Source organism: Pezoporus flaviventris, unplaced genomic scaffold (genome assembly GCF_033815535.1).
Source record: "Pezoporus flaviventris isolate CSIRO_AGI_PZ_B2104156 unplaced genomic scaffold, CSIRO_AGI_Pfla_v1 ptg000036l, whole genome shotgun sequence".
In the NCBI taxonomy this organism is placed as follows: domain Eukaryota; kingdom Metazoa; phylum Chordata; class Aves; order Psittaciformes; family Psittacidae; genus Pezoporus; species Pezoporus flaviventris.
The window spans coordinates 14471501-14488585 of NW_026892584.1; the positions used below are offsets into that span (position 1 = coordinate 14471501).

Genomic DNA, 17085 nt, shown 5'->3' on the forward strand with positions numbered 1-17085 from the left:
GCTGCACTGCTTAAGGTACTGGGAAGCACAGGGTCAGGAAGGCTCCTGGGACGAGTAGAAAGCACTCCTATAATATACTTGTGAAAACTACACCCCAAAGCTGTGTAGTAGCTCCATTTGCTCTTCAGCTCAAAGATCATTTATCCCAGCCCTTTTGCAGCATTGGGAACATCTCCCTAGCTTTGCCTTCATTTTACCTTTCTCAAGAGCATTCACAATCAGGTATTTTTGTTCCATGGGACATACGTACTATGTTACCTGTTTTGTTTTGTTTTTTTTTTCCTCGTTGCCCACTTAAGTCTGCTTTCAACCAGTGCAGGGAATGCTGCTATGGACATAGAGAGTGTACATGTGCCCATGCCCCCTGTGAGGAGCAGCAGAAGCCTCTCTGGGTGGGAAGAGAGCCCATCCAGCTGGCAGTCAAGGCTTTGGCATTTCTGAGAAGTTCTCCAAATCTGACCAGTGTGGTAAGTCCAAGCACACCATGTCAGGAGGCTGAGGAGACCATCAGCTCTCCTGTGCACTGAGTAGGGGGTCTCCCTATCAAACCAGGAGGCTGGGAAAGGAGTGAGGAGCAGAAGAGATCGCTGGGCACATTGTGATGGTGGAGGTACTAGGCAGCTGTGCAGGCACACACACCACCCAGCCCGAGATGTAAAGAGGCAGCAGACAGAAGTTGAAACAAAGGAGAGAGGAAACATATGCTTTTGATCCTCGGTACATTTTTTCTTCTTTCCCCTATTTACAAAATCTCAGTCTCTGGACTTGGTGTTTTCTGAGGGTGTTGGTTTTGCTTTTGTGTTGTTGGGGCTTTTTTTTTTTCTTTGGTTGGTTTTATAATGAGGGAGCAGGATGATAAATTAAGTGCTGCAGTGCCACTGGCATTACAATCTCCATCTAGGAACAGCAGGACACTAAACCAGGTTGCCTAGAAGATCTCAGCTGTGTCCTTTTAGCTTTCCTGTTCATTGCAGATCAATTTACTGGCCCACGCTGTGCCTTTCTGGCTGCTGCTTAGCTCCCAGCCTGACCCCGCTAGCATAAATCACATAATCTCTGCTTTCCCTCACGCACAGGCTATCATCAGCACCGATTAGGCAGGCACTGGAGCTTCATCACTCTCCTCCTCTGATGAAAGAACAGAAGCAGAGAGGGAAGGGAAGGAGGTGTCTCAGGCAGATTGTCAGTTGGGTGCAGGTGGTCTGCTGTATGACAGGAGCCACAGTCTAGATCTTTGTTTTAAACATTAGTACTGGAATACTGAAGCAAGGACTATACAAAATGCTGGCTCTGTGAAATAAGCAGGTACACATGACTTGTTTGTAAGATCCCTTCCTGCACTGTACAGCCATATTCCTTCCCTCCCATACACTCCTGAAAGACTAATTTGGCCCCCAGATTACTCTCCTTGGCAATAGTCGAGTATAACATTGGTGAAGGCAAGTGCAGACCTGTGCTATCAAAGAAACAACTCAAAATTGCTCTAGGGCTAAGTCTGTGTCCCTCCTCCTCTGCTGTGGCCAAGCCTGCTCCTGCTGAGTGGGTGACTGATCTCTGCCTTGGGTCTTTGTGTCCCATGGGGCACATGCTCCCATGAAGCTATAATGACCAGCTTTGTATTTACGGTTTATACAATACCATGGAGGTTACATCTTGCTCCAGCACCAAAGCCAGGCTCACTGCAGCAGCTCAGAGCTTGGCTTGGGCTGATCCACCATAACACTGCGCTCCCCATTAATTAGAAATGAACATTTTCAGCATCATAACATTGGAATTAACCGAGATACTACCTTTGCCATGCACACATGCATACATACACTGGTATTAAAAGTTCAACTTGCTTGAAAGAGCAGCTTTTGTCCCTACAGTCACAAGAGACCACATACACACATTGCAGTGCAGCCAGGAAGGACAGAGAAAAGTTCTCACTGCTTCAAACTTCATGGCTGGATAGTAGGCTCTGCAAGCTTCTGCCTTGCTTGGGAAAGTCAAGTCCCTCTTTAAGTGTTATTTCTTCCTGCATCTGCTGAGATTTAGGAAGATCCTGCTTTGGGTTTGCAGGACAGCTGCTCCCTGCACTGTCAGACATCTGGGTACTGAGGGATTGCAGAGCTGGTGGCCAACAAACTGCAGATCTCTCCAGTATTCTCAGCAGACTATGGACTCGGTGCTGTACACACACAGCAATCAAACTCTCTCACCCCTGTAGGTGGGCTGGAAATGCTTTGCTAACACCTCCTCCCTGGGATCTAGCCTGCCTCCGCTGTTCAGAATTAAACTGTCTCAAGAAACCAAATCCTGCTGCTGCATGGCCTGAGCTCCCTAGGACCTGAACAGAAGGAATGCGCACCCATGGTCACACAGTTGCTTCATGGCTGTCACTGACATCTCAGCATGACCAGGACAGCTAACGAGAACAGCGATGTGCCGGTGAGGTCACTGCTCACCAGTGAGGTGCAGAGCCACACAGAGAGCTGCTCACAAGCTTTGCACCTTGCCTGTTCTGCTCTTACCTTACCCCAAATTCATACACCTGCACCCAGGGAGGTTTTCTGACCCACAGCTTTGTCAAGCCCGTGGACCTTCCTTCCCACACAAAACGGTCTAGGGAGCTCCCACCTCTCTGAGCAAGACAGAGGGACAGCAGATGCCACCCGGTATATCAGTGTTCGAGATATGATGGCCTGGGGTTGGTAACAAAGAGCCATATTGCATACTACACCCAGGCAGGAAGATATGGGTCAATTTTAGAGCATTCTTGTGTAGGAAAGAATGAGTCCAGGAGGCAAGTGAAGGTCTTGCTGGTCTAGGGGAGCTTTTCTGCCTTCCCCATGGTCCTTCTAGTCAGGCTTCTTCCCCTTTATCCTTTACACATCTACAGAGCAGATCAAAGAGAATAAGGAATATAAAGAAGCTTACACTTTTCCAGACTCCTGTAGCATCTCCAGCCACTGAGCCTGCTCAAACTCTGATTCAGCTGCTAGAACAATGTTACCCTAGAAGAGGGGAGGGGAGGGGAAAAAAACCTGGATTAGAGAGGCTGGTGCCTTACACACCTCTGCACACCCAGGGCATGAACAGGACACAGGTAGCACAGCTACAGTGAGAGGAAAGCTCACTGCAGGCTTCCACCTCCATGGAGGCATCACATGGGAGCAAATATAACCCAGGTCTACCACACATTGGGAAGAGATGTGAATGGCAAGCGGTCATGGCAGGAATAAAACGGTAGGGCAATGTGAGCTCTAGGGCTCCTGAACATCTGTCTACTGGTTCTCTAGTATCATAAGACCTGCTGTCAGAAAGAGCAAGTTTCCTCACTGGTTGTCAAGACAAGAGCAGCAGCAAAGCTTTGAGGGGACTTGGGATGCTAAGCCACCCTCTCGCAGGGTAGTCTGCCTAGAGAGGGTAGGATACCTTGGTGGAGTGCGAAAGGCTACCGATTCAGCTCTGCTCATCAGCAACAACTTGTTTTGTGGTGTTTATGGGTTTTTTTTAGAAGAAAAGAAGTTTACTTACGTGGAAGTCTTCATGAGAGATCTTTATGGCATAAGGCATGTTGGGCTCTTCTTTGGGCTCCACGACGCAGCCTCCCAATGGTATGACACCCTGGAGATAAACCAGCGTGCTCCAATCAGTCATCAAAATCAAGTATAGCCATTAACTAACTAGGAACTGAACTTTCACCCTTCTTCACTTGTGGGCCCCTGACCTGCCTTGCCTATCCCAGGAGGGACAATACACACAGCTCCTGAAAATCACAGGGACTCCCACCACCCTCAGGAGACCTCCAAGTAGTATCTGAACTGGGGTAAAGATGGCTCTGCTGCATAGGGCTGGAGGTAAGGCTGCTAGGTAGGACATGGAAAGGGGAGCTCTTATCAAGGAGGAGGTAATGGCCCAGCAGGGCCAGACATTGCAGATTCACAGAGTGGTACCATGAGAGAAGCTGTGTATCCACTACAGTCACCACTAGTAGGTCAACACCTCACACATGCTGTATGGGGATGGATGGGTGCCCTGCTGCCCCTAACCAGGCTGGGTGAAATCTACACTTCTGGGAGCACATGTGCTTCATCTGCCTCCAGCGACTGCAGAGGACGAAAGCAGACTCAGACCACACAGTCTCCTGATAGAGGCTGCTGCTCATGGCTGAGGGGTTAGCAGGGGATGGCTGTGACTGATTACGAGTGCAAGTACAAGTTAGGAGCAAGCAGCAACCAAAACTGACCCACCACTGGCTTTGCCAACAGCATTCTCACATCCACAAGATCACTTGATTAGGGAAACAAGGGAATACATATACTATTAAGTAAAAAAACATTGAAGCCATGCTGAATCACTGAGGAACCTAACGAGGTACTGACATGATTCTTGCATTTTTGGGGGCTTCTCTGAATTTGACTTACCTCTTCACTTACTGGGCCTGTGGAGGGGGAGGAAGCTAGAAAGAGAATAACCCCCCTTTCCCAGGCAAACGCTGCTCACCTTGGGGTGGATATTGAAGTATTTATTGCTTTCAAAACTCTTCTTCTCACTCTCAGCATAGTAGAGGAGGAAACTTTCCTTAATGATGAAGAACCTTTAAGACAGAGAAAGGAAATAAACACTGCTAGAACAGTGGTCATGGTTCCACAGCACAAAAAAATCACCACATATCTAACTCTGCTTTCTGAGCAGAAGAGTTTACTGTTCTCATCTATGCCTAAGGTGAGGTGCCTTACTTGGGCTTGTAGCCAAGAGCTAGTGCTTAACACCAAGTGCCAAGCTCAAGTGCTTTGTGCTTGCAGTTTGCCACAGCATGCACACAGAAACGTTTATTCACAGGGGAATGGGATGGTGGTCTGTGTCCAAGACAAAAGCAAAGCCAAAACCTTTTTGCATCTTGACCTGTACACGTTTTATCTAGCCCATGTGTTGCATTCAACCTCTTGAGAGAAAACTGCTTCTTTTTTCAAGGGTCTCTCTCACATGGGCTAAGAGCAACTAAAAGCTTGTTATTTCAATCTATTCCCTGCCACCCTCTTCCCTCCCATTCTGCATAAGCCAGAAGGGAAGTCTTTCCACTGTAACTCTGAGTCTATGTCAGGGAGAGTCATAGATCTGCATCATTAGGCAACTCAAGGCAAAAGATGAGCCACAAGAGTACTCAGGAGGAGGAATAAATTTTAGAGCTATTTTAATCAGAGCTCCTGGCAAAGTCTCCCCTCGTTGACCTTTGGAAATACAAAGTAAATCGATTTTTTTTTCCCCTCACACACATCACATTTTAATGTGCCTTGTTCTGCTCAGCCTTACGTGTGCTCTGAGGAACACTACAGTAGCCACAAAATATCACAGCTTCTGTAAACCAAGTCGCTAATTTGCTGGAGTGTGTCCTCAAAATCGTGATTAAAGGAGTGCCACTTTCAGCTTATTTGCATGTCCAAAATGCCCCAGGGAGAGTCCCTCTTCTCTTTGAAAACTGAGGCTACATTTACCCTGCAGGCAGTGGTAGAGGGGGGAGATATCTTACTTGACTTAGCTTCAATTTGGTCTGAATCTCTATAGCTCTCAAAAATGCTGAAGAACAGCTGAAAAAAAATGGGGACAAGTTTAGTACAGAAGTTTCAAAAGATTAACTGACAAAGGAAATGTGTTGCACTGTTCCGTACATGTTTTCTAATATGAGAAAAGAGGGATTTGGAAAGAAAGCGAAAGGCAGTAAGCTGAAAATTAATACAGAATGTCTTTTTACACTGCACAAAGCACTGCTGTGTAAATCACTTTCATGTGGTCCTGAGGACAAGAGCTCATGAGGAATCTGGAAAGGATAAAGCATTTCTGTGAACAATGAGAACAGCCCCAGGAAAACCTCCTGCTTCTGGGCAGAAAGCCTCCACTGGATGGGATCTGGAAGAGACTTCTCCGGGCAGAGCTTTCCAGTCGTGCAGCCTGAGGATTCCTGGTTCTTCCACTGAAGCCCCTGTTAGTGATGGGCTACTTGGCAAGAGGTCTGATCCATAAGAGCAGTTCTAATACCTCCACATGCCCATCACACCCCAGTCCTCTCTGGAAGCAGAGGACCTGTCAGATGAAGCCAAGCGCTGCCTCCAGGACAGATGAGCACAGCAATTTAGTACCAGTTTAGTTCCTAAAGCTAAAGAAAGAAGTGGAAGCTGGGGGAAAATTATAATACCAAAATAATATATATAATATAATTAATTATTAATAATAGTTCTCATTATTACACTGAGGGGAAAGCTTTACCACTTCCACCAGCTCCCATCTCTTGCTCTTCTGCCATGGCTCTGGTATAAACGAAACTGCCAAATGCCGTGGAAATATGAGTCATGGGCTCGCAGGGGGACCAAAAGATAAGCAAAGAACAAAGCGAAGCTTCTGAATGACTGCAGAAAGCTCAAGGCTCTCAAACTCTGGACCTATTGTGCACTTGCTCCAAAACATTTAAGAGTGGCAGTGATTGAACTTGTGCGTATTCATATCCAGAAACGTTCAGAATGTACAAACACCAACAGCAACTATTGTGCCCCAAATATTTTCTTCTCCTTGCCTACTTATCTATACGTGTTCATGTTGACATCAGAGGTGGAGAGAAGCCACCAGCTTGCTTTCTCAGCAAGACACACCGTCTTCCCATTTGCTACTCCAAAAACATCATGGTTGACTGCCTAATCTCACCTCTTGCTCCTGACCACAACCTGGCAAAATCTCTCTAAACAGAACAGCGCAACTCAGTGCAAAAATCACCCTTTTGCACTGAGCTCATTTAGTTGGCAGAGGACTGAAAAAGTGCTCATCCACAGTGCAGCGTGTCCAGCAAGTTATTTGACTAGGTAACTTGTCAGAGCACTTACTATTCACCTTTCACCCAGGGGACATCTCCCTTCCAGCCCAAGCTCATGTGCCACTGCACCTCCCAGAGGAGCTGCCTGTAACGTCCCCTCAGCTGGGAAAGCAACATGACCCTACCTGCGGTGGCTGTCCATACTCTCCCTGTAAGAGGTGCCTAAGATGGCCTGCCCATGGGGCACTACTTTCTTTCCCTGTGATGGAAATCTCCATGCTAAATCTCTTGCCACTGTCACAGACCAGGGACCAGAACAGTTTCTTCAAGACAGTAGGCAGGGTTGGGAAGGAGCATCCCAGAGAAAGTGGGGGCTGAACTGATGACACAACTTTGAGGCACCAGCCCATTTAGCAGATGCATCAGGCACATCTCTGTGGGACACAGTGCTGAGAGGGTGCACTCATCAAGGTCTCACCTCAGTGTGAAACAAAGATTGGTACTTTCAGACATATTTGCTTTCATGGCAAAAGCAGCCATGGCCCCTGCAGCAGGCTCAGAGCTGACCCTGGCCAAGGCAGATATCAGAGAGACCTCCACAGAGCAGGCAGGTTTCTGGTTCCTCCTGTCTGCATCGCTTGTGTGAGCAGCAGAAGCCTTCCTGTTTCATTTTAATTCACACCTCTGATCATTAACTCCATTAAAAAGTTTTCTTATGAGTAGCTGCATCTTCACTTTATGTTTCTAGTGCTCAGTTCAATGAGAATTTGATTTTTTAGAGGCACATGTTACCTCATCAGCATAATAAATACAGAAATAGTACCTTTTAAGATCAATTCTGCCTGGCCTGTGCTTGGTTCAGTGAATCAGAGTGAATCAGACACTGTGGCTATAAATACAAAACTAAAGTATAAAACTCAACACACCACATGAAATGGAGAAAGTCTTTTGGTCACTTTCAGTAGTCTTTTCAGGCTGAACAACCTTGAGAAACATTTGCAAGACATAAAGATCTTTAACTATATGTGATTTCTAATCTGTTAACCCCGGTTAAAGCCAGGCTTCAGTCTGTTACATATTTTTTGTCTTCTCAGTGCTCCCGATATCCCCATAGTATGCTCCAGTGGAAAACCAAAACAAAACCAAGAGTAAAGCCTAGCACAGATCTCTGAGAATTGATGAACCTCTTGCAGATTAATGAGCTTTTAGATCCCCAGTCTTACAGACGTGGAGAGAATCTGTGGGGATTTGGAATTAAAATGTATAAACTAAGAGTTAAAAATACAACAACAACAACAAAACTCCACAGCAAATAATGAAAGAAAAAAACACTGAAAAACTGGCTAGCTGATGAATGATCAGAACTTATTCCCTCATCTATCCCTACCGGGAAGGCAACACCCAAGCAACAAAGATCACTACTTTGACTTTCAGGACAAGGTCTACATACAACAAGACAAGGAAATTGATGCAGCATGATGAAAAGAGGCATGAAGTGACAGAGTGAAGGAGGAAGAGGTACAAGACTCAAGGGCAAGTTGAAGATTGAAGCAACAGCCAGGTGAGTAATAGCAGAAAGGGAAAGGATGGCCAAGGGTAAATGGGGAGATGCAGCTAGTTAAGACAAGAGACACCGAACACACTTGAATTAGGCACAGATGTGCCAGCAGAATTAAAGGGAGTACTGGAGAGACAGGGGAAGCTTTCTGAGTAAAAGCAAGAAACCAAAAAAAAGATATTTAAAAGCAAAGCAGCAAAAAGCCTAGAGAGCAGCAATGAAGATGGGAAGACCTGGTGCACACACTCCACATGCAGCTCAAGCAATACAGGAGCCATTCATGCATGGTCTATTTCTTTGGGTCACCCGTCTCCTGTCGCTAGATCCTGCACTAAGAAACCGCTGAAACCACAGTGTAATGAAACTGAAATCAGCAGAGGAGCAGTAACAGTCTTGAGTAACTTGGATCTATAGCCAGAGGCGTGATCTGCCAGGATTAGGCAAAACAACTCCTTACTGGACAAGTAGAGATACCTGATCTCTGGGGACAAAGTGCTTGCTTTGTGTCACAGAGGACTAACAAGATTAACTAGATAATCTTCGTAAGAGTGTTTGAAGTGACAGCGGCCCGAGTTAAGTATTTACATTATAAAACTGCAGCAGTCTCACTGGTCCTTCCTTCCAATGGTGGTTTTCCGGGCACCGGTCCAGGAGCGCAGGCAGCAAATCCCAGTTACTAGAGCAGCCCGGTTCTCTCTCCCTAGGGACAGCTCAGGAAAACGACTCTTTATCAGCATGTCAGCTCAGAGACCTCAGTACCTGTCCCTCCTTGTTCCTCTCCTGACAGCTCCAGGTTTTCCTGTCTGCCTCCTGGCGCCTGGCAGCTGCAGGGGCAGGCAGCCAGGCAAGGAGCGGGAAGAGGTGGATGCTTCCTGACAGCAACCAGCCAAGTGGGAAGCTGAGAAGGGTAAGAGGGAAGCTTGACTCAGAGCACCGCTGCCTCAGCAGCTCCTGCTCCCCATGTGCTGCTCATGCACACACTGCTCTGCAGCCATGTGCTTTCTAGGTTTTTTTCAGAGCAGAAAACAGTCCAAAACAGTTATCCTTTCCATCTGTCCTGCGACCACATCTAGCGACTGTTGGTAACCAGTCTGCTGGAAAACAAGGTTATGTGCCTGCTTTGCAGTGCCACAGCCAGGACTGGCCACAGAGAAGATGAGATTTCTCTCAACTGTGCTGCATTTCCCTCCTTCCAGCAGTAACCTGGCATCTCTGATGGGTTTACTCAGAGGCATCAGCATATTTTGCAGTACTTTTTCTCCTTTCAATTCCCGATGCCCCACCTTGCTTTTTTGACTCTGACTGACCACTGGGCAGATGCCGTCCTGGAGCTGTTCCCCTTAGCTCCAGAGTCTCACACCTGAATGGTGACAGTCAGCTTAGAACCTGACATGCCTATACAGAGCTGGGATTATTCACAGCAGAGAAAGATGTGTCACTTCCTACCTACAAAGGTACAGCGCCCCGTTCATGGAACATCCAGAGCAGGTTTGTACCTTGTGCATTTCATTCCATGCCAGGCTGATGCCAGTACCAGTGCGACTTTTGTATTTGAATTGACTAAACTGCTTGTTATAAACTCAAAGGAAGAATGGAATGCAGTTGGTGGAAAGAGGAGAACCGTAAATCAAGGGCCAAGAATATGCAGTGACCCAAGCTTTGACTGATCAAAGCTGCAAAATCCCCAGACCTGGGATTTCAATTTCCAAAGCACTGGACACCATGCCTGGACTTTTTTCCTTGATCCATTATCCAGTCAGGCTCCATCTTTCCCTTAAACACTCACTTTTTTTTTCTCTCTGTGTCTCCAGCAGCACTGCTGCTACAGCCAAATGAATGGGATCAAGCAGTAAGTATCATGCATCTCGGCAGCCACATCTTCATGGCTGATGGCCTGATGTGGTCAATCCTCCTGTTACATGCTGGTTTATTTCCCATCGCTTGGAAAGACTTTCCTTAGAACAAGGAGTAGTTCTATTGTTCAGTCCAAGACGTCAGGACAAAATCTACATTGCTCAGAGATCAGATCCTCAACTGCATCTAGAAACAGTCCATTTTTCCCTCTTAATTTAACTGGAGTGGGAAACTTCTCCTTTCCATGAAATAATGCACTGACCAGCTGTGTCTTGCTGGGCATGGGTGGGTAGGCCGGAGAATGGATGAATTGCTCCTTATTCTTCTTCACAAACAACTTATAATAACATGTAAGCTTTTTACTCAAAGAAAATCTCTCCTGTGGTAAAAAAAAAAAAACAACAAACTTATCGCTCCTCCTGTTCCAGTGGTTTTACTCCAGAAACCCCTTCCTTCCAAACCCTACAGACCCCCTGTGTTCATCTCCCACAGACCCATCTCTGGTCTCCAGGCCCCACAGCTGCTGTGCTAGCAGCTAACCATCCACATCATTCTTGCCCCATGGCCTCTTCCCACCTGCTAGCACTAAAATATTTACCACTTGATGAAGATAGGGGTGACTTCTAGGAATAGAACAGCACTAAATAAATAATGATAGAGAGAGCAGACACAAGCCATTTGCCTGCAAGAAATTTTTATTAGGAAGAAGAAAGCCTTTTAAGAATGTCTCCCCCATAGCAAATTACCTTCCCCTCCTTTAGTCTGTCCACTTGTTTTCCGTAACCCAGCCACATTAGCTTCCAGACATAATTCATTTAAATATCAGTGTTTGGGAGCTGAGTAGGGAGCACAAATTCCGTCTGGGATGAAAAAGTCCACTGTGGGGGGAAGTACAGAATAAAACCTGCACACAAGTCAAAGGTGGCTACAAACACAAAACTGCTTCCCAAACGACATTTGACTATTTTTCAGGCTATGCCATCTTCATAGGTTCAGACTGGACAGCACTGTCGTTATTACACAGAGCAAAACTGGGAAAGCTAGGGCTAGAAATGGATTTGGTGTGTTTACTATGCAGCCTACAGCAAAAAGGTGCCCACCAAAGGTAAGTACAAGAGGCAGCCGACAGACATTGCTCATGTGCAGGTACATTTATTCTTCAAAAAAGCCTTGAGACACTCTTTACTACCAAGGCTACAAAACTGCCTTTCAGGTCCAGAAGTAGCTCAGGCTTCCTGTGCTGTCATTTGTTAATGACTCATTTGTGCCTTTCCCCAGTGGAAAGGTGAGGAGGGGGGGAAAAACAACATTACTTTGCTCTTATCACAGCCTTTTTCATCTGCAGATATCAAACTGCTGAAGGTGGGTAAGTACTGTTATCCTTGTTTAATAGATCATGACAACAAGTTCTGGGTCACAAAACTCATCTCTGGCAGTGGTAGCGTGAAAATGGAAGTTCTTGGCTGCTAGTCTTTTAACTGAATCATTTGCCAATGATGTCTACCAGCAGTGACATTAATCTGCCATCAAGGAATGCTGGAAGGCTTACTCCATTGGATAGTGTACTTCCATAAAGAGCCGTACCATGTTTCTGTGTGAGTACCATCCATAAACAGTCATCTCTCACCTTTTGATAGCCAATGGAAAACTCTCCCATGAGATTCACTGATTTGAACAAAATACACCAAACTTTAACCTCAAAGTGCCCCACTATTTCACCATTACAGAACATACCTCCATCCTCAGTAAAAGGTTATAGCAAATGCTTTCCAGCTCCAAACCTCCTGATTCTGAGAGATAACATGCAGCAGCTTACAACTCCCTAACACCAGATGGGAGAGAATTTGGAGCCGCCTTCTCCACAGGGAAGTGAGTCTGCTTTTGCTGTTCCAAGCATGCCATCACCATCGGACAGCACAGCAATACTGACACTGGTCCACAAGCCCCAGCACACTGTACACATGCACATACAGTCCCGCATGCACTGTCAGTTCATCCTAGCCATCTCACACCCAAAGGACTCAAGCAGCTTTAACAAGTGCTAGTGAAAAAAGTCAAGCAGTTTGGGGGCAAAATACATGAGCTGACCCTTTTTCTCACTAAACAATCATAAGTATCTAGAGGAGGCAGCTAATCCCTATTACCACCCCAAGCTGCATGCAGCACAGGGTCTGGGCAGATAAAGAAAAGCACAATGGGGTGCCATGTGTGAAAAGCATCAGAAAAGCAGGGAAGCTATGCCCGAAGTTTCACCCCTAGTCTCTGCCTGGCTAACTGCACTTGAAGAGCCAAGCACTCAGGCTCTAACTTACCGCAATGCCCTTCGGCTTTGTTTTTCACCCGAGCATCCCTCAGCAACTGTGGCTTACCTCCTGGACCATTTGGCCGATTGCCTCCCAAAGGGTCTCTTCCAGAGCACACCGTAAAGCTGCACTTTGGTGCTGATGTCCAGAGCATCGGAATCTGTCTGCTCCATGGATGGAGAAGGGGATACAGAACTGGATTTTGAAGCAAACATCATAGATGAATCTGATTCTAACTCTCCCCCTCTGCGTGGCAGCTCAGGGAATCCGATTAAATGCAGTGAACCAGAAGGACGTAACCAGCCACTCCAAGAGGCAGACGGAGAGACCGGGCTATGGTTTGAATCAATAACTTGACTGCTCAGCACTCAGTCAGTAAATCTCCCCCTGATGCACAGATGATGAGAGTTTCCTCATTGTGTATTACTTCCTGATGCATTGCAGACAGCACACATCCCAGCCCAAGGAAAAAAAAAAAAGGAGCAAAGAGCCAGAGATCAGGAACACAGAGAAGCAGAGAGAGCTCAGAGAGAAAGCTCCTAGCAATAGCATAAAGCAAAATACCTCTGCACTAGAGCCAGCTTGGAAGGTTATTTCACTTGACATTGCAGTATCCCAGGCAGAAATCAGGGCGAGCTGGAAGTTTTACTGTCAGGCATCTCTTACTCTGACATGTACCCTCAAAATCTTGCACTGGGAGACAGGTTCTTCTCATTTGTCCCAAGGAAAAGGGGAGCAGACAGGGTGGGAGCCAACAATTTCTATCAGATTCCCTCTGCCATTGGGAGGCTCTTTCTGTGCCAGCCTAGCACTGCCCATCACACACAGTTCACGTGGCTGCTGGGCTCAGCTGGGCAGTGTCCATGCTGCACGTCCTGCTCAGCCTTAAAGGGCCATTGCTGATCAAAGCTAGAACATAGAATTCTGCCTGCCTCCATGCCTTGCTACATCTTGGAGATGTGGCAAGCACAGCCTCTGCCCTGCTTCTTTGGTACAAGCTCCTTCTTGGCCATAGAACAAGGACATAGGAATATGTCACACAGCTCACATAAGTCTCCATTCATCTGCTGTTTAGTACTCCCACTGTGAGCTTTTTATTCTGGTTCCTTAGGTCCTTGCTCCTCTCTTGAAACCATCCATCCCTGCAGAAATACAAACAGTCCTCCAAAAGAACCCGTTTTTTCTAATGCCCACAGGAAGGTACATTGGCATCAGATTGTTCCTTCCTGCACCCTGCCTTCCATCCATGATTAGGGTATGGGGAAAAACTGCCTTCATTGTACCTGGTAGAGCATCTGGAGTTTTGGGGTATTATATAACCAATAAAGACACATGCATGCTGTGAAGCATCTGCTTGCGTTTTAACCTGTGCCATCCTGCATGTATCGATTTTGATGCTGTACTTGCTAACTGTCAGCTCTTCCCAATGCAGTTATTCAGAAGTGACACAGTGCAGCCACACAGTCCTTTCTTATTCCTGGAGATTAGAAGCCTGGGAACTTGCCACAGGCTAGATCACAGCACAGGACATAGGTTCACTTCATTTTGTATGGTCACAGGCACTTGCAAAGCATCTTAAATAGAGGAAACGCAGACAGCCTGCCTCAAGCTCACAGGCTGCATTTGGTATTAGAGAGATTATAGATGCAGGTCCCTGATAAAAGTCACTATTGATTGCTATATTGGAGAGTCAGCAAACTCAGTGCTTTGTTACTTAACTATTACCCTGGCTTTGACTGGCCTTTGGTCCCAGACAGGATATGTCCTGAGCAGCATCAAAGCCCATCTCAGAGTGACATTAAGGGGGAGGGTGAATAGGGGAGAGCAGCAGATACTGCCTCCATCTCACCTGAGCCCCAACTTTTGAACACAGTTGCAGAAGAGAAGAAGCATTAATGCTGTAGCGACCATTCAACATACTGCACTGAGAAGAAAATACTAATCATAACCAGGAGAGGGAAAAGTTCCTTGGAGTTATCTATCTTGCACAAAGGATAACAAGGATTCTGGGCCCAAGAGTATCACCTTAATTTATAAATGTGCAGTGAAAAACCAAAGAGCTCCTGTATAGAATGATCCGGTGCCCCTGCCGTTGTAGTGCATCAGTGATTCAAAGATCTGATTGCAGTGACCTGCAGTGAGGAAAAGCAGATTCTTTTCTTTGATTCTTTACTTCTTTTTATCCTGTGCAGACCAAGAGAAAAGAGAGGTCTTTATCTCACTTTTTTTTTAATGTTCAAAGGTATTGTTTCCTCTGGAGACCTCTAGGACAAGCAAGGGACCGTGCTTTCACAGCAAATTCTTTAGAATGGGCAGCTCCAGGGGAGGGAAAGAGCAACTTGCTCTTGTCGAGTGACCAAGAGTTAAACATAGCAGGAGCCAGCAATGTTAGGGCAATAAGCAGCAGCGGGGTGAATTTTGTTACTGGACAAAGTAATTTGTAATAACAGTGGTTATGTTAAAATTTCCTTTATGTGTGTAAATAAACCGGAAGCCTGTCTGAGGGAAAGAGCAGGAGAGCAGCACAGCAGGTCTAAGCAATTTGCCTCTCACACACAGAAGGTAACGGCATTAAGAGCCAGCTGAAAGGTTCTTCAATGTTACTTCTGCCAGATGCAAAACTTCCTTCAATGGCCAGAAATTTCAGGATCAAGAAAAGAGTGTCACAAATGCATCCAGGAGAAAAGGGTCCACCACAGGGTGGGTAGGGTTCTGCAGAAGTGCCTACTCTGAATTCTCTGGGAAAAAAGAAATCGTTAGGAAAGCACAAGCAGACTTGGTGAAGCTCTGGTGAAACCTAGCAGCCCAAAAGCACAAAGACATTTATACAGAGATAATCAATTAGTATCTAATCTGCAATCTTATTTAATAAGAACAGAGGAAGGAGACCTGAGTATACAAGACCTTAGTAGGACAATCCTGTGTCACCAGTGCAAAAAGAAAAGTGCAGTTGTGGTCTACATTAGAAGTGAAGGCAGACATAAACCCTTGTACCAGACTCACATGCGATCCCTTCTGTACAGTTCTGGCCAAACCGATTCCCTGGCCCTGAAGAGATGCAGAAAAGGACTCAAGGGATGACCACAGGTACAGCTAATCCATAGTATGGCAGGACACTAAAAGGATTTCACTTGTTTAAATGAGACCAAAGGGGAAAATCTGACTGCTGTCTAGTTTCAGGCACTCTTTCCCCTCTTAAATGTATTGGTAAAGGTTGATGCTTCCAATAAAACAAATTGGCCTAAATTGGCCATGAATAAATGAGAAGCTGTGTAACCATCACAGGGAGAGAGTTGTGGAATTGCCTTGCAATGAGAGCAGCAGAGGAGAAAAGGCATTACTTGGTTGGATCTATTACATGCACAGCAACCTGAGGTGGCCAAACTTCCAAGTATACGGATTAAGCTCACCTGCTTTCTTCAAAACATTTTTTGTTCCAGAATAATAAAGATTTTACATGGATGTGTCATTCATGATGGTTTGTAAGGGAAGCAGAGATGTACATGCTGGAGAGAAAACACTGGAGCTTTACTCAGAAAACCTTTCTGCAGAGGGACAGGTTGTACTGATACAGGAATTATTTTGCTAATGTGTTGTCCCTATTTTTCCTACATATCAGGCCAAAAAAATTTTGCTCAAAATAACCTTTGAAGCAGCAGGCAGTACAAGGTAGTACAGAAGTAACGCTCCATCATCACAGGCCACCCACCAGCTGGAAGATGCCACTTTTCAGTTTAAGCATACACATATGGCTAACTGCAGCTGAGGAGAAGGCATGTATTTGTGGGGTTTTCTTTGAGTGAAAAGTTATACCTTTATGTTCGGGGCAGCCTTACAGTAGTACTTTATAGTAGAACAATGTGGAGAAATAAAAAGAATTTCCAGCTCAGGTTTTGGTTATGATATATCATTCTTGTGAAGATAAAATATCATACGTACCTATAAAAATGATGCTCCAGGTTCCCAGATGTACAGTTGTGTGCAGATGCTGTTTTAAATACAACAAAGGCAACCACCATCAATCCGTGTCTGCTGTGATAGATTGACAGTTTCTTTTACATATGATTAAATTTTTAGTATCAGATGGGAATTCAGAGCTGTCCTGCAGAGCTCAAAGAAAAGCTATTCAGCAAACAGGCATTAAAGAGCCTTTGTAGATATATAACCCCATCTGACATCATCCCTTGGTAGGAATCACATGCTCCTAGCATCCCATTCCAGACAAAGCCCTCCACCAGCTCCCAGACCTTCAAATCCACTCAGATCCATGCTGGATGGCCCATGAGTCATATTAATCAAACTATAGCTGTGGATATAGCACCTCCTCAGGAGACTTACAGGAAAACAGAAAATAAATTGTCAGTTTACTGAAGCAAAAGGATCTGATAGCATGCAGACTTGTGGACAGTAAACGCTCAGAGCCTGGCTTTTGGGGGTTCGCTTGATCAGGGGCTGACACCATAGCCAACGATCATTTCTCTCAGCATATAAAGGAGATAATTTTTGGGAGGAGGGGGGTTAATCCTACTAAGAGCTCTCTTCTGGAACAAGACTCATTCATTATTCATTCTGGGATTTTGCTG

At 45.8% G+C, this 17085-nt stretch overlaps 1 protein-coding gene across 6 annotated transcripts in view; it reads right to left on the reverse strand.

Moving 5' to 3' along the window:
• The window catches only part of PLEKHD1 (pleckstrin homology and coiled-coil domain containing D1), a 35718-nt gene extending 18845 nt beyond the window's left edge, over positions 1 to 16873 (reverse strand). For 3 of the 6 annotated variants that reach the window (XM_061463257.1, XM_061463258.1, XM_061463256.1), the window contains exons 1-4: positions 12569 to 16873; positions 4489 to 4582; positions 3520 to 3609; positions 2920 to 2996 (exon numbers count right to left, since the gene is read on the reverse strand). In XM_061463257.1, the coding sequence (XP_061319241.1) occupies positions 2920 to 2996; positions 3520 to 3609; positions 4489 to 4582; positions 12569 to 12720 (413 nt within the window). In that variant the 5' untranslated portion in view covers positions 12721 to 16873. Of the gene's footprint in view, positions 1 to 2919; positions 2997 to 3519; positions 3610 to 4488; positions 4583 to 5480; positions 5574 to 12568 lie in introns of all 6 variants that reach the window. The other 3 variants (XR_009745088.1, XM_061463255.1, XM_061463253.1) reach the window with 2 other exon arrangements.
• Positions 16874 to 17085: the final 212 nt, after the last annotated feature.